Source organism: Hibiscus syriacus, unplaced genomic scaffold (assembly GCF_006381635.1).
Source record: "Hibiscus syriacus cultivar Baekdansim isolate YM2019G1 unplaced genomic scaffold, ASM638163v2 tig00110890_pilon, whole genome shotgun sequence".
Taxonomy (NCBI): domain Eukaryota; kingdom Viridiplantae; phylum Streptophyta; class Magnoliopsida; order Malvales; family Malvaceae; genus Hibiscus; species Hibiscus syriacus.
In genome coordinates this window covers 885,445-912,867 of record NW_024062900.1, presented here as the reverse complement: position 1 = coordinate 912,867, position 27,423 = coordinate 885,445, and the positions used below count along the sequence as shown (strand labels likewise).

Below are 27,423 nucleotides of genomic sequence, written 5' to 3'. Positions count from 1 at the left end.
TTTTAAGACAAGTCGCTATGCAAATAAAACTAGAAACAGTTACAAATTAACTTTTAATTATGACTTCCCTTTCCATATATATGTGTGTGATTTGATTACAGTTATATTTTGAAAATTTCAGCTTTAGCATTTGCATTGGTTGGCCAGGGTTCACATGTTCTTGCACTTGTATCATTAAACAACCACTGTTTGAGAAAAACAGGCTGCTGCTTTTTATTTAAATTAACAACTGTTCTTCTGCCAAACTTCTCTTACAGATTCCTGGAAAACACAGAAGAATTGGTTAACACTAAAGCAAAATAACCCTTTGTTCCCCTCTTTAATTTCTTCTTCATATATGGATTTTTACAGAGAAAATTTCACTTAGCATTGTTTGCCAGGGTTCACATGTTCTTGCACTTGTATCATTAAACAACCACTGTTTGAGAAAAACAGGCTGCTGCTTTTTATTTAAATTAACAACTGTTCTTCTGCCAAACTTCTCTTACAGATTCCTGGAAAACACAGAAGAATTGGTTAACACTAAAGCAAAATAACCCTTTGTTCCCCTCTGTTAGAAGTTTCTTTCTGGTCATCATCATGGATTTTTCTATCAAGAGAAAACTCTACTTAAGGTCATTGTTCTAGGTGACAGTGGGTAAGTTCTAATTTTCCCTTTTTTTTCTTTTTATTTTATTGTTTTTATATTTTGTATGATATTTCAGAGTGGGGAAGACATCTTTGATGAATCAGTATCCTTTTGTTTATTAAGTGATCCAATTAGCAGTATCTGCTATCTGTAGTTATTGTCATTACAATTGCATAGGCTTGTACAGAACCTTAACTTCGTCAACCAGATATGTTTATAACAAGTTCAATCAACAGTATAAAGCTACAATTGGGGCCAACATGATTGGGATCACCAAGAAAGGTTCCAGAGTCTTGGTTCTGCATTTTATAGAGGGGCAGATTGTTGTGTTATTGTGTTTGATGTAAACGTGCAAAGATCGTTTGAAACACTAAGCAACTGGCGTGAAGAATTTCTAAAACAGGTAAAGAAAATGACTCAATTGTAGCATACCATGCATTTCATTGATGTTTTATTTTTTGTTTGCTTTTTTGCAATAATTTTGATTCTGATCCCATATTTTGATACCGTAAAACCAGGCAGATCCATCTGATCCTGAGTCATTTCCTTTCATAGTAATCGGAAACAAGATCGACTTAGACGGTGGAAACAGTCGAGTGGTATGTTGCTCCTACTCTTCTGTTTTTTCTTTTAAAATGTCAGTATCGAACATTTACATGAGACATACATCTAAATATGTGTATCGGGATAGGACATTTAAACGTACTTGTGCACAGGTATTAGAGAAAAATAGTAGGGATTGGTGCGCCTCTCAGGGGAATATGCCTTACTTTGAGACATCTGCAAAACAGGATTACAATGTTGATGAAGCATTTTTATGCATCGCAAAAAATGCAGTAGCCTGTGAACGTGAACATGACATGTAAGCATACCCCTCATGAAGCATTTTTTTTTGTACTTTGGGTATGCTTATATTTGGAAAATCTCGTCTTCGTACGCATGTTTGAATCGGTGTCGGATACGGGTGCTCTAAAAAACAAGAAAGGTTTGAAAACTGTAAGTTCGAAATCAGCTGTTCTTTAGACCCTGAAACTAACATTTTGACTGATGCAGTTATTCCCAGGGCATATCGGAAACTGCTTCGGAAGTAGAACAGAGTGGACGGTGCGCTTGTTGAATAGGCTAGTGGTCGCATATAATTAGCACTCTTCTTTGGATATGTTAAAGTTATATTTTACTGCTTTTAAGGAAGTAGCCAATGTGTCTTCCACCTATCTTCGGAAGATTGCTACAGCAAATAAATGTATGGTCAATTAAGCAAATATAGCTCAGCCATAAGGATTTAAGAATTATTCACAAATCCGAATAATCTATTTGACTTTTTTTATCAGCTGCAACGATATTAGGAAAAAAAAATCTAAAAGGATAATTTCTCCTCTTAATTTTTAAATTTTAAATTTTATATACGAATATTTATCATGATTTTACCATTGATAAATTATATTATTTTTTCAAAGATAAAACTTAAATTCGAATATTAAAAAATATATTATTAAGAAAGTAACAGGGCATTGAATGCGCACTTCACATAGAAGTATCAATACTTGATCAAAAAATGTAAATAAAAACATTTGCAGAGATGGTTAAGAATTTAAGGTTACAAGTAGAATCTTGATCCCTGTTCTACCAAAACTTGCGCACACCTTTGACATGATGCCGATGCTGGCACTGGGCAGGCCTAACAGTGCAAACCCAATCTGAAGAAGACATGATCTCAATTGCCTCTATATGTATTACAGTTGTTTATGCTGGTAACTATGATTTTCTTTTCTTGCTTGTTGATTTTGAATCACGGTCGTCTTTTCCTCTCTTTTTCCCACTTCTCTTATTTGATTCATCCTTCTTCCCACGCTTCTCGATTCCGCTTCTGCTGGATTTCACACTGATGACACCTCCTGAAATCACCTTTTCACCACCATTTCCCAAAGCATTCTCGAGTTCAGCTTCTCTACCTTCAATGGCATATTGTTGGAGGAACTCCGGCTTTAACACACCATCTGCCTTGGCTTGCATTTCCTCCTATAAAAGTACATCAAGTTGGATAGAAAACAAGACGACCCACCACACAAAAAAAACTGCACAGCTGATGGACCTTACCTCAACTTTCTTTGCAGCATCATTGAGGTCCTCATCCACAGAAATACTATGAGGTTCTAACATTCTCTGGCAAGGAGAAAAAAAAATCAATATCAGCACATAATACCGTTGACAATGCCAGTAATACAATAAAGTGGAAGAACTAGAAGTGAAAAGCTTTACTTCTTTTAGTCGAGGTAAAGCAGAATCAATCTCCTTGGATGCAACTCCATACAAATATTTGTAGAGCTTTATCATAACCTTCTTAAACTGAGATAATATCTGCTGCCTCTCTAGTTTTTTCATTTGTTCCTGAAAAAATGGCAACTCTTTGGTAAAATGAATATATCCATGGTTGTGTTATACATGGAAACAAAACAATTAATTAATACACATTAAATCTGTTTTAAACAAATTCTCCATTTTTCAACCCCACTTACACAATGGAAGAGACCTGAATGCTAATGCTAGGCAGGTATGCATGCCACCCTGATGTGTAAGCCATAAAGGTAACCTTAAGGTTAATAATACAAGGCCAGGGTTTTAAACCAACACGACATGGATTTAGATCCTTTTTTCTCAATGTATGTGATTTAAATCAAAGAGTTGAAGTCTAGCCAGATGTGTCAATGTTGTGTAAGAAAATATGTAATAAAAATGTTTCAAGTAACAAACCTCAACATAGGAGACATCCTGGTTCTGCAAGCCCATGCAGAATAAAATAGCGGCCTGAACGTACGTTAAAGTAACCGGCATCTTCTCTTGGAAATATAGGTGTGCAAGAATTGATAACAGGTCAGTGATCTGAAGAGGAAAAAAGAAAGTTCTTAGAAAGGCAAATATTTCTGGAAGCCTAGTGCAATCATTTACAAGCCATATATGTTTTTTGGGTTTTGTTGTATTGGGTGGCTGATGAGTTTCAGATGCTAGGTTTTGGTTAATGTTTTGTAGGGGGTGTTTTCTGGTCTTGTTTTAGGAGGCAGTTTGCATGGTTTAGGTTGTACTTGAACTGTAAGGCTGTTGTATTGGTGGAATTATTTGTTTGGTAATAAATTTTTTGAGGTAATCTTTTCCTACTTCCAATGTCCGTTGAGATACTTTTTTTTATTTCGACGGTTATGAAGGGGTTTTTTAATGAGACCTCCCTTTCTTACCCCAAAAAAATATCTGTTAAATTCTTGTGCACATTGGATCACCTTTAACAAGTAAAACCTGTATCTGATAATGTTACTAAATTAAGTTTTAACATCAATATACATATATTTTCTCATTCTGCACTGTCTAATTATAGTATTTATCATTGAATGGAAATAAGACAGCATTGCACTACACATCCTTGAAGCCTGAGAGAAGTATGGCTACTTAAACAGTGGATTGCTAGGGTCAAGCTCCCATCCATTACTATCCAATACAAACTTAATCACCATCCGTTACTATCCATAACCATGATTTACACAATCTATAGGTGGGGCCTACAAATATGCAGGGTAATGATTATTGCAGTGGAAAGTAATGGATAAAACACTAATGAACTGGATCTCAAACCGGATTGCTAACACCCAATAATGCTTTACTTTTCCTAATATAAATAAAAAACCAAATATGCTTCATTGTTAAGTGCAGCAGCAGATGTCATAGTTTGCTAATGCTATACCAGTGAGGCATGAAATAAATATATGAACAAATCACAAAATGTAGATCTACAACATTTTCAATCAGAAAACTTACCGACAGGAAGTCAATCAGATTATTTGAATAATCTTTCAACCGCCCCATATCATATGGTGATAATAGAGTATTAATTAAAGTTGACAGTCCATCTGATTTGGAAGGTGCAGGCTCCATATTCATAAAGTCAATCTTAGGGTCCAGGACACTGAAAGACAATATCATGAGCATATTAAATGAGATAATCTAAATATCCAGGAGATAAATTCAACACCGACCTCATGGCAAGCTTATATTCCATGTTACGGAAATGATGGCTTAGATTTCTACTGAACCTTAGCCTAAACTCTGCAGCAGTCAAAAGAAAAAGATAATAAATAAAATAAACAGGAATTGTACATCAAAGCATAGGCAGAAAAACATCCTTAGCACATAAAGAACTTGCCTTGGTAAAATGGACTGAAAAAACCCCATTCATCAGATCCACTGACCTCAAAATCATCATTGTTCAACGGTTTAAGGATCATACATGTATGTTCACCAGTCACATTATTCTGTTCCAGTTAAGAGGTGGAGAATATAAGATCCTCAATTGATACTCCAGTCCAAAGGTATACAAAATCTATCATAGGGGAAAGAAACAACTAGGATAAAGATCATCTTAACTGGAATCTGGCATATGTAGAACGGAGCAAATTTGTGCTTCTTCCAGAAGCGAAAAAGGTCCAAGGTAAGCCCAAATGAGACACCAAGGTAATGGAGCTTCTCTGGTCGGCGATCACGCAGATGTACAAGTAAAGGTGGAAGATCTGTCTTAGGTTTAATATTTTCTTCCAACAAGGAGACCTGGAGATTCAATGTATTAGTTCTTCACAGAACCTGAAAAGCTTATACAATGTCATAAACATGTCATAAGCATATGCCCTTTTTTGGAAAGTTAAAAAATCTAAAAATATATCAAGGACATGAAGCACATCAAAAACTAGTGAAAGAGTAGTCTTTTAAAAAACCCTGATGAGTTTCAGAAACTAGGTTTTGGTTAATGTTTTGTAGGGGTTGTTTTCTGGTCATGTCAAAGGAGGCAGTTTGCATGGTTTAGGTTGTACTTGAACTGTAAGGCTGTAGTATTGGTGGAATTATTTGCTTGGTAAATTTTTTTGAGGTACTCTTTTCCTCCTTCCAATGTCCGTTGAGATACATTTTTGTATTTCAACAGTTATGAAGGGGTTTTTTAATGAGACCTCCCTTTCTTATCAAAAAAAAAAAGAGGCAAAAGGGTAACTTTTGCCCCTATAGTAACCCAATTTATCACTTTTGACCCTATCGTATTTTTGCATCAATTTAGCCCTCGAAGTTAATCAATTGCATCATTCTATAACCTTACCCTAACTTAAAACCCTAAATTATAAAGCGTAAACCCTAAACCATAACCCAATTACCTCTAAACACTAACTTAGGGTTTTAAGTTAGGGGAAGGGTATAGAATGCTGCAATTAAACAACTTTGAGGACTAAATTGGGTCTACTATAGGGGCAAAGGTGACCCTTAAGCAAAAAAAAAACCCTGATCTCGCATAAATCATCTAGTAGGGTTTAGGTTAGAGTGCTTGAACTTAAAACCTATTAAATATGAGTGAAGCAGCATATCAATGATTAACATGAAAACAGTGATCTGCACAAAGAAACTCAGTAATGCGAATGTTTGTAACATTGTATATTACAAAAAGGAAACAGTGTGTGTTTTTTGGGGGTGGGGGTTGCAAAATCAAAGGTTGGAATTTTAGCATGAAACCATGGAATTTTTTTTGATTCGCACAAATGATAAAAGAAAATGGTTTGATTCACACAGTCAACAGCAAAGCTTATCCTAAGTACTAAGTTCTTCAGTCACGAACCTTCTCTGCTGCTTCTGAAAGTCTGAGTTGAGACCCTTGTGGAGTATCATCAGCATTTTCAACATCTAGCTCAGAGAATGAAGTTAATTGTCTTTCATAATATCTGGAAAAGAGGAACAGATTTTAAAATGTCATCTTTCAAAAACACTTGACAATATATTGTTAGCAAATAAAATTAGTACATACATTACTCAACAAATATACAAGTACAGATCAAAATCATCTCTAATATTACATAAAGCTTATCAAATTGACATAAAATTATTCATTTATTTTCTCCCACGCATTCATGTGTCAAACTGGTTGGAAATTATATGACAGCATAAGAAACAAGATTATATCATGATCAATTAATCCTCTCACAATACTTCTTTCTACTCAGAGTCACACACTCTCCCAATTTCAAACACCACACAAATGGAACCAGCATGAACAAGGTCAAGTGTTCAATCGTATACAGCACTATGGTAATTAGCAATCCTAGTCCCTGATAGAAGATTTAATGGATGGAAAAGGGTGAAAGGCTTTGCAGCATTGCAATGCTGGAATACGACAATAATTGACCAGACCATAGAGAGAATACTCAAAGAAGCATGTACCTTGTTAAGAGTTCAACAGCAGCAGAACCATATCCAAGCTTCATAAGCCCAATAAAAAAGGTGTCAAAATGTTTAATGAGCATCCAAACATAATATTATATGCATAAAACATAAATTTACCCTCATAGCACTAGGATGGGTGGCTATACGAACAATGCGAGCACCCGAAAGACTTGGGAAATCAGGATCTCGGAACTGCTCACAAAATTTCCATGGTATTTGGTCTCCATGAGGTTGAGAGCCATCACTTAAGCTCTTGATTGCTGATTTACGAGAAATCTGACCTTCAAGAGAGACCTATGATAAACTAGTGTGAATATATAATGATACAGATAAAAAGCTTTGCCATGAGAATTGAACCTACACCCATTAATAAAGTAATTTAACGCAACAGCTGATAACTATAATGCTCAATACACAAATATATGTAAAGATATTTTTTCTGATACTTCTACTGCTTTTACTTCACTAACAAAATATAACTGTAAAGCTTTTTCGTATAAGAAACAAACAAAAAGATGAAAAATGGGGGGAAAAAAGATAAAACATAAGCATTAGAAGCAGGGAAATCCTTATGGAAGAATTATATGGTAACTGGTTTCTTTAGCCCTATTCTATTTCCCTTCTATACTAGAACAACATCATCAAACCAATTGCACAAAAAAATTACCAACTCATCCAATAAAATTATGGGTAAAATATGGTTTTCTAATAATACAAAATGAACCACTAACAGTAGCAGAGTTCCAAATTCTAACCCTGCATGATAGGGAACAATAAGCAAATGAAGAATATGAAAGGCGCAAGTTTTCCTTGTCTACTAAGGCGGACAACATGAATAGAAAGAAACTTGTAAAAGAGACGCAAACCTGGATAACACACAAAATATCAGGAAGTTGATTTTTTGACTCATCGACAGGACCTGCATCAACACTTAGTTACAGAAGTATATTCCAAGCTTGAATTGAAAAGTATAAAATGCATCTATGGCAAGCAGACAAACCTAGCAACACAAACAAATGGTGAGCTGGAGCATCAGCCATCAGTTGTAGATCATTCGGTGAATTTTTATAGTGAGAAGAAACGTATAGGGCCATCATCCGCTGCAAGTACATGACATATTAGCATTTGTCTCACTTCATAGTAACATTAATTGCATCAATTCTAAATTCAATTTTAAATTAATCAGATTACCTGCAAAAATAGTTCACTATCCTTGTGATAAGAAAAAAGCGTATCTCGATTAACATAGTAGAGATCACATTCACCAGGTGGAGGTAACCTAATTATAAAATGGTAAACATAAAGGAAAACACTCTTGAAATAAATAAAATGAAGGCAGAATTAACTCAAAGATATGCACAATATAATAACCCAAACCTGTTGATACTGGGAACCGAGTTTGTAATATCAAGACAAAGTAAATCATTCAGCCAGGACTCTATAGGATCAGCGGAGGCATATCTAATTGACTCACTAAGTTCTATCTTTTTAAAAATACGACCTGCATCAAAAGGCAATCAGAAGTCAGCCATCCCCAGAGCATACACTTGAACTAAAAGCAACATATATAACTCAATGTTGATGAAAACTAATAATACTCAGCTCTACTTCACATAGCAATCAGAGGCATACTATTTGTTCATAAAACTAAAAACTTATGAAATACCAGAGAGGGAGCCCTCAACACCCTTAGACAGCTGGCTTTGCTCTTCCAATTGTTGCAGTAGTTTTAGGGACAAAGACCGACCAGTACCTTCATAGCTTTAAATGGGATAAAAGAAATTCAATTCAGTCAAGTTCATATCCTATTAAACTGAAGACCGTGTTAAGCATGCTTGCAGGAAAGCTGTTCAAGGATGCCAATTAATGTATCACAGACATATCATACCCGTTTACAGTTGATGAAAGGAAGACCAAATATGGACCAAGCAATGACTTCACAACAGGCAATGGTATAGCTGCTGCTTCATCGACAACAAGAAGCTCAACTTGGGAGAGCTTTTCATGTTCATGTGGCTGTATATACTGCAAGGCCCAGGTAGAAAAAACAGATTTATTAGTGCTGAGCATGATGGAAATAGTCCTACATCCAATAACATAATCTTGCAGTAGATGCATATAAAATAAAATGATCAAATAAAAGTCATTGATCAATGTCTTTTCAACCTGAATTGTTTGTCTGTGCTGCTTGTAAATATTGATACGCACAGTTGTTTTCTTGAAGTCGGGATTCACACTCTTCACAACATCATAATCGATGTGCTCCTGTGAAGGAAAAAGAGGTAGTAAGTTAAAGGTTGAAAGAGAAAGATATCAAGAGTAACCATCCAAAAAAGACACCATCATCATATCATTTATCTAAAAAGTTTATCTTTTGCAAATGCCAGACTGCAAAAAAAAAAATCCTTCATTTCAAATGTTTTTATGGCTCTCAAGCAGAATAATTATTTAATTGAGTAAGAATCCACAAAAAGGTATAAAGGCTAAGAAACTCACCATAAGTTACTCTTCATAATAACTGCCTTAAGATTATATGAAAGTATCAAAGCTAGAAGCATTTTCCTTGCAAATAATCATACAAGCATCACAAAGAAATCGGAATACATGCAACTATACATGCTCGTCAATGCGTACATAAATGAAGGGATAGACTGTACCTTATATTCAATAGCATTGAAACCCTTGCACACAAATTCAAACAAGGTCTTTAAATTCTCAGGACTAGGTGCTGTTACATAGATATTTGAATACCTGTCAGAGTAAGTTCTCTCATTAGATTAAACAAAAATCAAACGGAAACAAGGAGGACATCATACTTGAGGGAAAAAATTTCATAACATTACTCAAGCAATCTTACCCAGCAGCAATAGCACCAGCTACTGCTAAGCCAAGTGCAGCTGATTTTCCTCGACCACGAGCAGCAAGCAAAGCAACTGTGCTGCGCAGATTCTTGTCCAAAATTGCATCAAGAAATATAACAACAGCTTTTCCCTACTCAAACATGAAAATAAATATACCCATAAAAAATCCCAGAATAATTAAGAAAAATTGGTGAGCCAAATGCGAAAATAGTAAAAGAGATATGTTACCAACCTGATCCAGTGTACAACACTTCTTTATCAAAGGACCAACAGGGAAATCCTCATTTAGTTCTTCTTTTAAATTCTTCAGTTCCCGTTCAGATTCCGAAAGCCCTTCAGAGTCCTTTTTCCATATCAGAGAGAAGAAAATTATACACATAAAAATGCCTTCACATTCCCAATGAATTTCCCAACTTATGTTGACAAAAATGGGGTTCTAACCAAAGGATTACATCAAAGATTTCTACTGGATTAAAAAATGTTTTCCCATCTAGAATGACCATGAATAGTATAAAACACCTAAAAATATTTCCAGAAAATCCAGCCCATGACAATTCAACAGGGAAGTCAGATAATCACCTCATTAACTGGAACTGGGGTTATACATTTTATATGAGATGAAATAGGTAAGATATTTAGCTCATCATCCATGACAACACATGCTTTGCACGATGTGAGAGATAGTAAAAATCGTTCATTAAAGCGCCCAGCAGCTTCAGAGTGGGACTCTGTACGATACCGCTCGTGAACATCCTGAATCAGCAATGTTTCTATAAGTTACAAATGTGATAGTTTGTGTGCAAGTAGATTTGAGAACGAAAACCAGTAGCTAAGCAAGTATTAGCAATGTAGTTAATAAAATGGACAGCCTCACCGATACAAATATCAAATCATGCTGCAGATTTGAATACATTATCTTAAGGTAAGAGGATGACTCAACCGGAACTTCTATACAATATGCGATTAAAACAAGAAGGTAGCATGGAGAAGATTAATATCAAAATGAAAAGAATCTAAGATATTCAAATCAGGATCATAATAACCTACAACTGACAAGACAAACACTACTGCATATTAAGACTGGAAGTACATGCTAAACAGGCAGGGTAGATGATCATTGCACTAAGAAGTAAGTGAATACAGAAACAAGGGTGAACATTATGATAAGTTCATTGACAGAATAAATCCTTTAGGTACAGCAAGGGAGTCATCCTTCACCCATCCAGCCCAAAACGAAAAATAATAAAACAAAAGCTAACAGAACTGGTCAGTAGTCCAAAATTATCAACCGCCAATCATTAATTAAGCAAATGTAGGACTAATAAACTCTAAAACAGGGTAGACATAAAAAGATGACAGAGGAAATGAAAGCATGGTACCATATGAGAGTACATACAATTTTCTTATTTTTTTGGACAATCATAAAAATCAAAGCAACAGTGGAAATAATCCATACCATAACCATGGTGCAAAGACTGGTCAGTGAAGAAAGGGAGCGAAGAAGCAAAACAATTAATCCCCCGCCCTGTACAGTCTCTATTGTTCTGGCTAGAAGATTCGGAGTCAGAGCCTCAAAATCCTAAAATCAAAACAAAGTAAGCAAGTTTCAAACTAAAGAAATGTGGGAAAAAAGAAAAGATATATACAGCTCAATCAAACAATACACAATAAAAAGGCCACCTGTAATATACACATTCCAAAAGTATTTCCAAGAATTCTCTCTGAATCTTTGTATAAGCAATAGGTTAATCCCCCAGTTTCCACAAAAAGTGAAAAAGGATCAACTTTCTCAGGATCCAGCAGCCCTCTCTGCATTAACTTTTTTATTTGTTTCGCCCTTTTTTTCTTGTGACTGCAATAACATAACCATCACTTTTCCATTACCATAATAATAAAAAACAAATACATTTGAAAATTCAATCTGTCTGGTTGCTGATCTTCCTACTTGCTTATAAAAAAGATTAAACAGCAAGCCTGAATTGCATAAAGTAAATAGCAATATATCTAACTTTCTGAAACTAAGATAAAAAAACCTGCTCAGTTCAAGTTTGTCCCTGTAGCACCATAAAACAGTTGGCCTAGATTTAACAACAGCCTTACTTAGCATGTAGTGAAGATTTACAATCTGCAAAAAAAAAAAAAAGCCAAAAATCATATAAAATTTAGAAATTAGCAAAGAAATTACACTCTCCTTCTGGCTCCTGAGAAGCTTTGAAAAGCTCTTTTTTCCTCTCTTTTATGAAACAAATTAAACAAACAAAAAAAGATTTTCGAGAGAAAACGGAGGTGCCTGGTCACGGGATTTGTCACCGATGATGACAAACATAGAACGGTGGCGATTTTTAACTCCATTTTCGATGAGAGTTCTGATGCGTTCGTCCACCTTCTTCCTCATTTAGCTTTGGTTTTCGGTTGGTTTGGGCAGTTTTGAAACTCCTCTTCACTTTTATGTGCGAGGGTTTATGGCTTTGGGAGTTTTATGTCCGAGGGGTTTTGGGCGCTAGGGCTTTAGAAAGTTGTCTATCCTACCGTATGAAGTCCTTTTATAGTATATTATCTTTTTTTTTCTTCCCCAAATATGACAGTAGGTAGCATGGTTTTCATAACCGGATCGGTTAGCGAATCGGTCATGCTATCGTCATAATTATTTAAAAATTAAATAAAAATATCAAAAATATTTAATAAAAAATAATTTTTTATATCACAAGTCATATTCAAAGCAAATCATAACATATATGAGTTAAAAACCATAAAATCAAGTGAAACAAAATGATTCAAATTAACTACAACATAATATTTAAGATAAAACATATTAAATAATAAATATAAATATATAACTATAATTAAAAAATAAATTTGGGGCTAAAAAAATCATAACAAAATGATATTGTTTGGTTTAATTTTTTAAAAAAACAATCTCACATGGCTAAGAAAAATAGAAGAGCATCCAAACTAACTTCTATAAATAATAGAGGTAATTTGACATTCAAAATCATGGAGCCTTCTGGTGAGCATAGAGTGAACTATTCTTTCACTTCAATTAAGCTCGAATTTTAGACTTCAATCGAGCTTCTAAATTTTTTTTGAGTTCAATCATTTTCGAGTTCAAGTTTCAATATTATATTTCGAGTTCGAGTTGAACTTGATAATTTTTAGTTCGTGAGTTTGAGTCGAGCTCAGCAATACTCGAGTTCGACTTGGCTCGTTTAACAAACGACGTCATTTGGTTTAATTTTTTAAAAAAAAACAAAATTGGCTGTTTTTTCCGATTTTCAGCCGGTCCAGTTCGAACGGTTCAACAATTCTGGCCGGTTCACTAATAGCGGTTCAACTGGTTTAGTTTGAACTGGACTAGGCAACGGTTCCCGATTGAACCGGCCGGTCCGATCCGGTCCAATTTTCAAAACAATGGTAGGTAGAGTCAAACCATATTAAAAAAATTATGTGTCATTTATTTTATTTTCTTATTTGTAAATTTATAACGAGTGATATCAATTCGAGACTTAAGATGATATGACCATGAGTAGTTATTCAAATTTAAGGGAATTTGTTGACGTGGATTATATTGGCAAGATTGGAGACATGCAAGAGACGTTTGGTGTAATGAAATTTTAGTTTCCGAAGAGTAATTCTCCATTGATCTAATATTGCTTCAACAAATATTTGATTTATATAATAATTGAAGTTATAGTATATGTTCGAATTTTCTTAGTCTATTATAATACACACATTCTTCACAGATATAATTGCTCGAACTCAAATTTTCTAAAAGAAAATAACATCCATTTTTACTATTAAAACTACTCCATACAACTTAATATGACCTTTACTTGAATATAGAGAGTTTTATCAACTTTTACAAATTATATATATTCTTGACTAGATTACATTTAATAATGTGATTGATTTACATTATACTAAGTGTTTGTTTCCTTAAACTATGCTATTGATTATTTGAATTGATTAATTAGTTTGCATGCATTGTGATTTTATTTAAAAAATTTAAATTATTAATTGTAATTAATTTAATACTATAAGTTAAGAGAGCATAAGATGTGAAACAAATATATAAAATTCGATATAAAATAGCTGACTTGCATCCATGAAATATAAAAGAACTGACCAGAAACCCTATATGCAACTCGTATAAGTTTGTAATTAAAGAGAAAATAAGGTTGAGAAAGTGAACTGCTCTAACATTATTATATTACGTAGACCAAACCCATTTAGGTTATATAACCTTGAGGATTTGAGCCTCAAACTTATAACAAATTGAACAAGGTGATTGATGAAATAAAAGAAGCAATGGCACCATACGCAAAACTTAACCTGGTGGCTCCATCAACCTCTATCTGAGTACTGAATTTGCAAGATTCTGTGGAAGGATTTTGCTTCACAATCATGCCTAAACCCTCGAAGTCACAGGCCTCTTCATGTTGGTCATTCATCTGGTAGTAACTGTTAAAAGCATAGGAGGTCTTACGCTTAGGATCGAGATCGGAACAAGACGCGCCATCCTGGAGGGCGGTGCAGTCGGATTTGGAGCAAGCCCAACTCGTCTGGTCATCGATCAAGTTTTGGTCCGTGGAATAACTTGCCAACACGCACCATTGCTTAGGCAAGTAGTTCACCCCTTTGGCACCTACTAATTCCTTGTGAGCTCCGTTACCGGACATGTCCATTGCGAATTTCGGTTTTCCGTCAAAGTCGAAGATTCCCCAGTGCCTCTCGAAGTTCCCCGGTTCGATGCTCTTGGTGTCCTCATCGAACAAGCCAAACAGGTAGACCTGTATTTCCCCAGGACGAAGTGGGGTTCCCTTATCACTTGCTAAAACTCTGAACAGACCGTCGTAGAACTTCTTAGCATTGGCCTTATTTGCTGCTTTGTGGCCATCTGTTGGCCACCCAATTTCCCCCACAATGATGGACAAATTCGGGGTGCCAGCGTTCTTCAACGCATAAACAAGAGTGTCGAAGTTCGCCTCGAAGACATTAGTGTACTGAACATTTTTGTCCTGAATGGCGTACCCCCCGTCAAAGAAGGCGAAATCTGAAGGAAAGTCGCTGTTCAAATAGAGACTAAGGAAAGGGTATATGTTGACCACAAATGGGGAATTATTATCCATCAAGAAACGCACAATCTTGTTCATGAGATCCCTTATATCACCGCGGAATACTCCGTCGCTCGGTTTGTCTGATTTTGATTCATAAACATCTGCGTTAAGAGGCATTACTGCTTTGATTTTTTTCCCGACACCTTCTTCGTTTAGTGCCCTCTGGATGTTTTTCATCGCCGGGAACGCCGTTTTGGTAAATCTCCCTTTGTAGCTAGTCAAAAACGGCTCATTCCCAACCGCAACGTACTTGATATCGACACCTCCATGGCCAAGATGCAATGTGCAATTCTCTTTGACCCATTCCTTGGCATATTCATAGTCTATAGACAAGAATTCAAGCTGATCGTTTGGGATCCCAAGCGTGACCTCAATCCCCGTTCCGGCCAAGAAGCCCGCCATAGGAGGATCTGAATCGAAAAGCTTAACCTTTTTAAAGCCATTATCTTTAAGAAGTTGAACCACTACTTTGGGATCAATTGGGTGGGACGTCAACGTCCCCCAATTCACACCAAGGTCATTGGTATTTGCAACAACGTTGACGGTTGTTGCGACCAGGATCAAGGCAATGACCCATGTGGCTGCCATGCCTCTCCAGTCAAATTCCTCGAGCTTTGGCACGGAGGCGTTTTTCTGGTTGTGTTTTGCCTTTTATTTCCTTGTCTCAAGATATATAGAGGAAATCGTTAATAGATTTCGTATTTTTAGTTTGTTCAAATAACCAACATTCTAATACACCCATCAATATCAGCTGATTCATATCATTGAATTTAAAATCAGAGATCCACTTCATTTAAATTCGAACCTCAATAGTTATACAATTTTCTTCTATTTCCAAATTATATAAGAAATATATTTGAATTTTTTTAAATAATTAAATTCAATTTTCTTCTATTTTCAAATTATATATATAGTCTTATTTTTTTAAATATAGTCATTATATTAAAAAGGCTTAATACTAAAATAAGTGTCTAAACTATACCTCAAATCAAATTGTGGTGTCTAAAGATTTTTTCGTTAAAAATATGTATCTAATGTTTTCTCAGTTACACTTTTAAATGTCTACCGTTATAAAAGGATCACATTGGGTTTTTTTAGAGTTGGAGGGCTACATTGATCGAAAAAAAGGATGAGGGTCAAATTGGTTTTCTCGAAAGTATAGGGACCATAGGTGCCTTTTTGCCTATATTTTTATTTGTTTTCGACAATAATTTTTAAGGTAAATAACTTATTTAGTCGCTTAATGTTCATGTTTTGGTCACGGAGAAGATTTTTTTTAATAATTTCATAATTAATATAGTGTTTTAGTTCTAAATTGATCATCGATAGTTAAAAAATAAATATAAATAGTCACTCAATGGTTTGGGGTTTTCAATCCTTTTATATAAAGGTTTCATCATTCTTTTGTTTATTTTTCAACATTAATTACAATTTTTAACGCCATATTATTCTATAATATACATCATCTCAAAAGATGTGAAAATCATGTGTTACTTTTTAAAATGAGACTCTTAAAATATTTTATAATAAATAAAATTATAAAATGAGGTCCATAAAATATTTTTTCCCATTAGAAATTATAATTTTAGTGGGATTTTTTAAGAAAAACATTATTACAATTTATTTATTGTGGGTTTTTTAGAAAAAAATTATTATATTTCATTTATTGAGATAATAAAAGAGAAAATCAAAAGATTTTTTTAAATCTTATCATGAAAATTAATAAATAAAGGATCACAATTTTTTTGTAAAATAAACTTTTATTAGTATATTTTTTTAAAAGTGTGGATCCCTAAAATTTTGAGCTAATGTGACATATCACATGCTACACATATAAAAGGACAGACTTGACACCAACTTTTAATGATATTTACTAGTTTTATTAGAGAAAGAATACGATTAACATATACCGATAGTTTGAGATGTAATTAAAAAAGTTTAAAAAATTTAAGAACAAATTTATAACTGAAGCATGATTTAAGGATGTTTGGTGTAATTACCCTTTTAAAATTAAAAATATCTATTTTTAATTGTATTCAGTTACTTAAAAATATGCAAGAGTTTTAAGTTTTAACATGTTATAATCATACCTAATTGTATTTATATTTATGATTGTTGATGCCGTTGGATTCAACAAATTATATTCATAGCACCTTGTTGAGAAATTAAATCATTAAAATACATCTAATATATAAATTATAAATTTAAAATAAATTTATTTATAAAAATAAGTACAAACAAATAAAAAGGAATTTGGCAATAAATTACGGCTCTACTAGTCTCTTTCATTTTTATTTTTTCAAAAAGAAATAGATTAAACATTACATCTTAATTAGTGTATAGAATTATTTTCCAAAAGAACTTGCAAATTATTTTCCTAAAATTCTTTTTAGTGATTTTTAAATTTAATATTGTAAAAATATTGTTATTTATCTATAAACATGTTTTTTTAAGATATTTATACAATATGTAATTTATAAAGAACATGTGTGCTCACCCACTCAGTTGAGAAACTCATAATGTTTTTGAACCTAATACAAACAACAAAGAACAAATTTACAAGAAAGCTTACAAGTTGAGAAACTTTATGCTGTAAAATAAAAATTTGAACTTCATTTTCCTCCTTGTATATAAATTTTGAACCTTCAAGAGGAACTTACTACCTGACAATACCATCTATGCTAACATCGCTTGCTTGCACTTATAACTTTGCGGGAAGACAAGCCCAAATCAAAGGAATGAACGAAGTACCCAGTTGATGCCCGAGAGCCCCAGACTGCTTTCATCCTTGTATACCCGTGAACAAAGTATCAAGTCTGTGTCTGATTGTTGATTATTGGCCAGTGAGAATAAAATCTTGAAATGTACTATGCATGATATGATAACTAAATTTATATCCTAATTAACAAAATACAAGTGCTTCAAAAGGAAAAAATTATATCAAATAATTGATATGAAATTTTGCAACCCCGCAGATGATCTTAAAGGCCGAGTAATATGATATATGATTGTTTTAAACATAAATAATGAATTACTGGTTTAGAGAAACTAACAGCAAGAATAAAGACGTAAATCCATGCATTTCATTGAGGGCTTAATACCCTTTTATATACTTGTTATCTAACAAACTCATGACAGCTCAGCTAACAAACTCAACAGAAAGCTATGTGTTCACACACACACACACTCACAACACTCAACAACCTTACATACATCATAACCACTCTAGCTTCATTCACACTCAACCTTATTTGCTAACATTTTCCCATCTTTCTCTTCTTTTGTCGTTTGTTACTTTAACATGGACATACGTGAAGTCTGTCTCGAAATACTTGAAACGGTGCCTTTGTCAAGGGCTTAGTAAATCCATCAGCAAGCTGAAACCCAGCAGGCTCATAGCTCACCTTTAGGCAACCTGCTTCAACTGTAACACCCTCAACCCATACCCGACCCGGATACGAGTCCAGGATGTCACATTGCCTAAACAAAACAATACTCTTAAAAAAACGATAAAACATTTGCACTTATATTATTAAAATATAATGATATACATATGCTAATACAAGTTTATCAAAATACTCAGAGCATACACAACTTGACCCTTTGATTACATGCCAACATTCATTTACATAACAAAAGGACCTACTGATTAAGTTGCCTCTGATATGATAGTTGCAGGAGTAGTGTTTTCCAGCTGCTTAACATGTCTCGTCTACTTTCTCGGATCCTACGTGTGAAACACTCACACGCTAAGTCATCGACTTAGTGAGGCAATATAATAATAATGATAACAAAGAAATGTAATGGAAATGCCATAATAAAATGGAATGAGATGAAATCAAATACTTAACCATGCAGTTTATATCACCATGTTCCTTACCTGTAAGCATAGTATATTAACATTCATGAATTCGTATTAATAAGATTATTGGCCCATGATACCATACTGAGAACCTAAGGTATGTGAGTACTGTGAGGTTGTGCACTATGCTATCACCACAACTCGTATAAATACACCGAAGTGCCACGTAAAATTACACCGAAGTACCGCGTAGAATTGCACCGTAGTGTCATATAAAAATTATCCCTAAGGACCACGTAGATAATTCCTTAAGAATCATATACATATGCCAAGGATCAAGTATGTGTCTCAAAAGATCTCACACATGTTCCAAAGAATACATATATGTCCTGAAGGACCGCGTAGACCCTCTACTCTTGGCATGCCAACTATACCTATAGTTCTCATCTACATAACATTGGCTTTTCCCAAATTACATAATATATCACATAGACATATCATTTCCTTACCTTCATCACATGGCTCATATAACTTTGCATACATATTCATTTAAAACATGCTACATAATGCACATAGTATGAATTCATATCATGCTTCACAATATGAAATGAATCATGCATCAATGTATTGAATCTAGACTTCTCACAAGTCTATAACTAATTATATCGTTATAATCATGTTATGCATATGCACTCACCTATATTTCCTTGTTTTTCCTCGATCGATCTTACTAGGCAATTGTTCTGGAACTTGTTTAGGCTCTGTATCTACATAGTAATTCATTGATACTTATCAGTATACTAATTAATATATTCTAAACTATCATTTCTTGGGTAAAAAGAAAAGTCATTTTCATCTTTTAATGAAGGTATGTATCGATGCACTACACATGTATCGATGCATCCCTTGACCGGTGCATCGATGCACTATCTATGCATCGATACAGAAATCCTATTTGATGTTTGTATTTAAGGGGGTGCATCGATGCACTACTTGTGCATCGATACACCTTGAACAATTTCTGGGATTTATCCTTGATGCATCGGTACACATTGAATGTGCATTGATGTAATAACCCAGAAATGTTATTTTGAGCACGAAAATCTCTTTATAATCCTCTCAACACTTCATAATTCACCTCCTTTTATATCCCTAGCTTGCATACACTTAATTAAACTAATTATTATCCATTCAATACTTCTAAAACTTAGAAATATAATCCTCCATATAGAATTTAAGAATCTCACTCAATTTCCAACATGTTCTAATTTTAATTCTAACACTTCATATTCCTTAATTAGCTTGATGACAAGTTAAATCCCACTTCTAATTCTTATTATGAACTCTATTCCAAGATTTCACTTTTCTACTTCCTTTCTTTAATCCCACTTCATATTATGAACTCTTCAATGACATGCCTATGTTTTCTTTCTACGACTCCATTTTGCTCAGCCGTGTGTGGGTAAGTTAACCGATACGAAATACCAGCTGCTAGAAGCACACGAGACAGGCTGCAAAACTCTCCTCCCCAATCGCTCTGCACAACTTGTATTTTCGAATCAAATTGTGTAGAAACGAGTTGCTGAAATAGTTGAAACGCATGAACTGTCTGTGACTTATTCTTTAGCAAGTACAACCCCGTGTTTCGTGTGCATGCATCTACAAAGGTCACATAGTACTTGTAACCATTTGAAATCATAGGTGACGGTCCCCATAAATCAGTATAGATTAATTGAAATAGAACATAATAGATTGTATCTGAATCAGTAAAATGAAGCCTATGACTTTTGCCCATATGATAAGCAACACATTGTTCATTCAATTTGTTATCAACAACTACATGAAGTGATTTGTAGACTTGTTCTAGGGTCCCATGTGCAAGATACCCTAGACGTCTATGCCATAGTTCATACAATTTATTTGAAGTAAGAACTTAATAAGCTACTGCCTGACTACTACTTGCAATATTAACATCCACTTGAAAGAAGTAGAGACCACCTCGTTCTTCACCTTGCAAAAAAAGCTCACCAGACCGTTAATCACGAACACAATAACTTGTAGCTCGAAACTCAAAGTAAACATCGTTGTCCCTAGCAAGCTTAGACACATATAACAAATTCTTTGTAATCTTAGGCACATGCAATAAGTCGTTTAACATAAGCGCTCGAGAATTAGAACACAAAGCAGATTTACCAGTAGCATGTATTGAAAGAGGTACACCATTGCCAACTAGTAACTTACCTAGACCAGAAAAATCAAATTTGAGATCAATGGTTGATGCATCCAGAGTCACATGGTGTGACGCGCCAGAGTCAACCACCCAGGAGTCACGACGTGCAAGATGAGCTTCAACCTGTCATTTTGTGTTGCAAGAACACGCATCACCATCTACTTGCAGACCTTCAACACTTGAGTAATTAACATGGCCAGTGTTGTTTCCAGCAGAACCACGACCAGAACTCCTACCTGAAAAATTCTGATCAAACCGATGCTAATAATCAACCACAAGGTGGCCATTCTTGCCACATAACTGGCATTGAACTTTGGGCCTGCCACGACCTCGTCCTCGAGCAGCATATCCAGAGTAATTACGATAATCAGTCCGATTGTAAGAGCTTGCATTACTAGACTTGGAGTTATTACTCATATTGGTGACATGCGCACTCATGGGAAATTGATCATCTCGAGCGTTAAACCCAGCAATCTGAGTTTCGACATCAATCAACAATGAACATACCTTATCGAGAGATAGTGAGTCTTTCATTGTAGTAATGAAAGCAACATATGGTTGATACTCCCTCGAGAGACCCTTTAAGATACTCGCAACTTATTCTGCATTGGAGATGGAACTATCACACGATGTCAACGCATCACAAACTTCCTTGATCCGGGTCAAGTACGTCCGCATGCTGTCATCTCCTTTCCGGAGTGACTGAAGCTTATAATGGAGACTGATGACTGCCGTGGTGGAGCGGTTTGCAAAGAACTGCAGGACCTTGTTCCAAGCAGCCATCGCAGTCTCTGCCCCAACAAATTGAGAAAGCATATGCGAGCTGATCGTTGACAGCAGCCACGATGCCAACGCACTATCTTGTGCGACAAAGTCATCATACAATTCATTTGGAACCGATTCACCATTTGCACCAGCTACAAAGGTAGGCGGTGGCTGCAGCGAACCAGTCAGCAACCGCTCAAGCCAATGACTACGAACAGTCAGCAAAACTTGCTGCTTCTAGAGTAAGAAATTCGATTCATCAAGGATGACATTCACCTTCTTGTGAGTGAAGGTCTTGTCAGCCAGCGAATCCATCTCTTCCAGCAACTGAAGCAACGAAGCGAAGCACCTCAAGAACAGACGACGAATGATACCATAATGAATTACTGGTTTAGAGAAACTAATAGCAAGAATAAAGACGTAAATCCATGCATTTCATTGAGGGCTTAATACCCTTTTATATACTTGTTATCTAACAAACTCATGACAGCTCAGCTAACAAACTCAACAGAAAGCTATGTGTTCACACACACACATACTCACAACACTCAACAACCTTACATACATCATAACCACTCAGCCACCACTCTAGCTTCATTCACACTCAACCTTATTTGCTAACAATAAACAAGAAAGCATGATGGAGATGACAATATTTTCCATCAAAACTATCTTATGTTTAAAATCACATACCACATAAAAATAACAAAAACGCTGAATTGCTTAATGTGACTGAATACTAAAACTGATTTGTAGGAATATATTTTGTAGCAGTTCAAGTTTCGTCTACCAACAACGATAGAAAACTTCAATTACTAAATAGTTTTAAACAACAATATAGAATATGAAGAAAAAGGTAAATGATTTTACATGAAGCTTATTGAAACCTAGCACTCTTTTGGACATAAAGGTTTAAGTTTTGTTCCGACAATCAAATAACTTACACAATGTGATCCTGAAGCCTTATCTCATTAGCCGGTAAAATTGTCATCATCGAAACAAAAGAGTAAATATAATAGGCAGTACTCAAAGAACCATATAATCAGTAATCACCATGCCTATGGCTTTTTGTAACTTGTAACCACATTAAATGCCTGACTGAGGTTACGTGTTTGATTCAGGTTAATGGCAACGCAGTTTTATAAAAATGTAAGATAGAAAAAAGCATTATTCTCTAGGTGAGCTAATAAGTAGAAAACTGGCCATAGACATTGTACCATTGAACCAACTCCATTAGACATCTTCTCAGTAACTGCTTCATTTGTTTCTCCACTTGTTCCAGATTCTTCACTAGTTATCTCAGCTTTTACACCCTTTTCATAAGTATTCTGCATGTAAGTGTTACAACTTTTCTGTGCATCTACGAGTTCTGAAGAGGCTTTTGAACGGAGCAGGTACAGAAGGCTGCCTCAAGGCTTTTGCTTCAAGATCACACATCCACCCATTCCTTTAAAGTGGAAGTCAGTTACAATATATCAATAAACTACTAGGAGCCGCAATAAATAATGTATAAAATGAGAAAATGAAAAATAAAGATAAAGAAAGGTCGTCAGGTTTGGACCTTAAACGAAACACAGATGGGCTTCCAATTGTTGCATAGACATCCCTGGCACTGATACAAATGTCATTTCTAGTCCATCGGTAACTGGTCAGATTTTCTGCTAAATATGGGAAAAGCATGGGTTCCCCTACAGCGATGCTTGACCTGCCCCACTTGGTATCAATGTGCTTAAGCACAGAGGATATCTTCTTTCTAGCACTTAAAGTCAGTTCCAAGTATGAATGAAACCCATCCTAGAGTAAAGAATAGTTAACACTTTTAACCCTCAGCCTACATATATATTATGAAAAAGGAAGGGTTTTTAGGTTTACAATTTTACCTTTTCTAATCCTAGACAAGTGCTTTCATCTATTGGAAAGAGCTGCAACTTAATCTTAGTGAAAGGATGAAGTCTTTCTTCTGTATTCAGGTCAAGTGCAGGTGGCGTTGTAATTTCTTCCACAAAACCGGTTGTCGTAGTTTTAGACTTCGAAGATACTGGGTCACCCAAACCAGAAGGTGATGCCTGCTCATTCTTTTCTGTTTTTCCTAAATCTAAAGATAAAAAACTTATAGTTAAAAGAGCAATCCCAGTGTCTTAAAAATGGATAAATTTCTTAATAAGGCAAGACAAAGTATTAAAAGAAGTCCAACGGCCTGCCTGTTGCTCCCTGAAGCTGCTGCTCGACACCTATCTTCCTAGATTTATCAACTCCCTTACAACCTTGCACATTAATTTCTGAATGTGGTTCCAAGGCCTTTATCCTTCTCTTTCTATTAGTTCCCATGTGATAATAGCTTCCCTATCAATCAAACCAACTGTAAACAACATTGAACCGAAAGTACTTTTCAAAAAATATCCGCCAACATTACACCTAAAGAAGGAGAAAAATATTAAAATTCAGCCGAAACTCCACTTCTATGAGGATCTGCCACCTGCAGCCTTCAATTAACAATCTGTGCATATTAGGGTTGTTCATTACGGTTAATCTTACCATTTAGCCTAAACATGGGTTAATTGTTATGATAGTTATGTGATTTTTTTAATCGTAACATAATCGTTAAAAAAAGGTTAACCACTAACAGTTAATTATTATTAACGATTGGATTATATGTTACAATTATTTATTAAAAAATTTAATAATTCATACTACAAAAAAATATAGCACTTAACACATATTTACAGTAATGCAAGTGAATAAAATAAAATAAAAATGCATCATTTAACACATACTTACACCGGTGTAAGTGAATAAATTAAAAAGTATAGCACTTAACATATAGTTACACTGGTGTAAGTATGTATATCTTCCAATATCTTTACCTAACAATAAATACATAATTATATTGATATAAGTATGTTTATGTATTTTCAAAGAAATAAAAAATTAAAAATAACAAAAAATATATATTAAGTTATTTGTGTACAAATTTTATTAAAAATATATATAAATTAAAAATAATAGAAAATTATATTAAGTTATTTGTATAAAAATGTAATAATTAGAAATATAATTATAAATTTAATTTATTAACAGTTAACTATTGATTAATCATATATTAAAATTTGTAACTGTAACCTTAACCGTTATCATTTTTAATAGTTCGATTAACCGAAACCGTTTATTAACAATTCTATTAATTAACCTGTTAAATATAATGGTTATTCATCATTTATTTGCAAACCATTCTACTTGTCCAAACATTGTTCATTTTCTGATTTTATATCCTTAAATTTAAACATCTGTTGCAGAGTTATGTAACTTACTCAAAATTTTAAGATGATATGTAATTTCAATTTTGATGCTTTGGTTAGGACCGGGGTTTGACTCTTGGGCAGTTTAGTTGAGTTATGTAACTAGGGGTGTTAAAAAAACCGTAACAGTTAACCGTAATCGTTAACTGTTATAATCAGGGATTCAAACAGCGGAGTTATTTCACGGTCGCGCCATCGTTCAAAACTAATATTATTGAGTGTAGTGGTGGGTTGCGGATTCACGTCGATAGCGTTTTGTCACACCCGTAATTTAACGAAGTAACAGCGGATAACACCGATAACAGGACGATATTGAATTTTTCAATCGTTATTGAAAAACATAAAAAGAACGTAAAAAAGTTGGAATTCTCACCTAAAAAAACTCTTAAACTCTATAAAAAAAACATAAAGCACATCGTCGTGCAAGACTCACCAGTCATCATTCACTAAGGTAAAGATCAAATCGGGAAGGGGACAAACCAAAAAAACAAAGTTGTTTTGGGGGAAACTTGAGTTTGATGAAATTCGTCGCCGGTGAAGAATATGGTAGAGTAGACGCTCTTATGAAAAACGAAAAGTTGAAATTTGAAAGGGAGAAGACTTGGGAATTGAGACTTGGAGAGAATTATATTATAATGTTAAATAGCTTCTGGAAATTTCTTTGGTTTTTATTTTTGGTTTTTAATTCAAAAAATAATAAGTATATTGGGCCGCCCACTCCCATTTTCCATTTTCTATTTTTTATTTTTAAATAATTTCTTATATATATTTTTAAAGGATATATTAATTTATCATTCCTCCAAGCTTTTAGAATTTATAATTTAATCCTTACTTTAGAAGGTAAACTTTAGTTTTTATTTAATTTAGTCCTAAGTTTGTGTTCTTTAAGTTTATACCTTTATTTTAATTCTATTTAATTTAGTCCTATTGCTGCTTTAATTATTATACATCATATTTCTATGTTCTTACTTTAATGATTGAACATCTTATTTCTTTTAAATAATAATGTATTCACAATTTCATCAGCTCATCATTAATTATCTTATCCTATCGGCTTTTTAAAGTTTTCTATTTGGTTAAACTATATTATATATATGTCATTTTCGTTTAGAAAATATTCTAAACATCATTAAAAATGACTCATTATAATTATAATTATCAAGTTTTAGGATAAGTTGTGCGAAATTTAAAAAATTGATTATCGCAATACTTGCAGTGACCGCAATAACATCCGTTATGTCCGCAACCGCGATAAACTCAAAGTGACCTTGAACGCTATTTAAATCCCTGAATAAATCTAACTAAAATTATAAATTCTATTAAAAAGGGGACAATAAAAAGAAAAACGAGAGCTTCTAGTTTTACCTGAACAGAATCAAAACAGCGTAGAGAAGAAAGAAAGCGATAAATTTGAAAGCGGTGAATAGTATTGGCGGGAATTTGAATCTCCGAAAAATATTTCGAAGGGCGTGTTTGTTTCGTCAAAAAAGTTAAAATATTCAAAATTTGAATACGAATGTCGCCAAATCAGTTCACCTTTTTGTACGATACAAAAGCCATATCAGGCATCAGTTATGGGCCGTGCCCTAAACTTGAGGCCAATTCCTAGCCTAAATGATATTTTTTTTAATTGAAGTGGAAAACTAAAGAACTAGGCTAGTTGCGCCTAGAATTACAGTATGGGGGACCATCGATGTCACGATGAATAAGATCCAGAACATAGCTCGACGGAAGCTTGTGGTGAGTGAGCTCAAAGTGAGAAGATGGAGCACATTTTGTCAGGGCATCGGTGGGGGAATTAGCCTCCCGAGGAACCCAAATGAAGTCTATAGCCCATCATCTATTCTGAAGAGCTGATATACTTTTGATTGGATGAATTCAAAGCCTAGATGCCAAGTAAGGTAAAAACCATCATAGATGCTGAAAAGTCAAAGCATTAAATGGGGTGGCTGAATTTGATTCAAAGTTTGCTGCCAAATTGTTGAAAAATTATGGTGCAATTGTCAAACAAAATTATTACAGCAGTTTTTGTTGAAAACAAAAATGGTAAAATCACAAATTTTAGTTCCTAGACTTTAGGGTATTTATAAGATTAGTCCTTAAGTTCCAACTATAAATACCCTAGCTCATTTAACTTCAAAATCATCACAAAGCATTCTAGCTTTCTTCCAATACTAGAGAGAATTTAGAGAGTTTCTTGAGAGTTGTTTTCTCAATTTTATCAAGAGAGTATTATCATTGTTTTCTCCTTGATCGATTGAGAGAAGTTGTAATTCCTATTTTCTCATAGTGAAATTCTTCTACCGTTGCCCGTGGTTTTTATCCTATATTATTCAGGGGTTTTCCACGTAAATTTTATGTCTCTTTTATCTTCATTTTTATTTTCTCAAATTATCAGTTGCGATTTTGCTCTATCCGATAGCCGTCTTCCGCAACAATTGGTATCCGAGCTAGATTAGAGTGTGTAATATCTGCTTATTGTCTTTG

At 34.4% G+C, this 27,423-nt stretch overlaps 3 protein-coding genes and 1 pseudogene across 3 annotated transcripts; 1 reads left to right on the top strand and 3 right to left on the bottom strand.

Annotated features, from left to right (window-relative positions):
- Positions 1-513: 513 nt before the first annotated feature.
- Positions 514-1,760, top strand: LOC120144559 (annotated as a pseudogene).
- Positions 1,761-2,248: 488 nt separating this feature from the next.
- On the bottom strand, positions 2,249-12,233 carry LOC120144453 (RNA cytidine acetyltransferase 1-like). Its single transcript, XM_039158494.1, has 26 exons — positions 12,020-12,233; positions 11,763-11,854; positions 11,410-11,581; positions 11,186-11,308; positions 10,309-10,482; positions 9,962-10,072; positions 9,726-9,859; positions 9,526-9,619; positions 9,035-9,133; positions 8,757-8,893; positions 8,535-8,629; positions 8,246-8,369; positions 8,060-8,147; positions 7,869-7,968; positions 7,735-7,787; positions 6,986-7,162; positions 6,866-6,903; positions 6,267-6,369; positions 5,039-5,218; positions 4,818-4,926; positions 4,651-4,720; positions 4,433-4,580; positions 3,380-3,508; positions 2,888-3,016; positions 2,726-2,791; positions 2,249-2,647 (listed from the first exon to the last, which is right to left on the bottom strand). The coding sequence occupies exons 1-26, from the start codon at positions 12,122-12,124 to the stop codon at positions 2,384-2,386; spliced, it is 3,114 nt and encodes a 1,037-aa protein (XP_039014425.1). The 5' UTR covers positions 12,125-12,233; the 3' UTR covers positions 2,249-2,383.
- A 1,706-nt stretch (positions 12,234-13,939) lies between these two features.
- On the bottom strand, positions 13,940-15,431 carry LOC120144920 (glucan endo-1,3-beta-glucosidase 8-like). Its single transcript, XM_039158873.1, has one exon. The coding sequence runs from the start codon at positions 15,429-15,431 to the stop codon at positions 13,992-13,994; it is 1,440 nt and encodes a 479-aa protein (XP_039014804.1). The 3' UTR covers positions 13,940-13,991.
- Positions 15,432-21,472: 6,041 nt separating this feature from the next.
- Positions 21,473-26,411, bottom strand: LOC120144919. The gene is made up of 8 exons (XM_039158872.1): positions 26,302-26,411; positions 23,842-23,983; positions 23,521-23,729; positions 23,202-23,434; positions 23,039-23,087; positions 22,858-22,953; positions 21,917-21,967; positions 21,473-21,811 (listed from the first exon to the last, which is right to left on the bottom strand). The coding sequence occupies exons 2-8, from the start codon at positions 23,966-23,968 to the stop codon at positions 21,473-21,475; spliced, it is 1,104 nt and encodes a 367-aa protein (XP_039014803.1). The 5' UTR covers positions 23,969-23,983; positions 26,302-26,411.
- Positions 26,412-27,423: the final 1,012 nt, after the last annotated feature.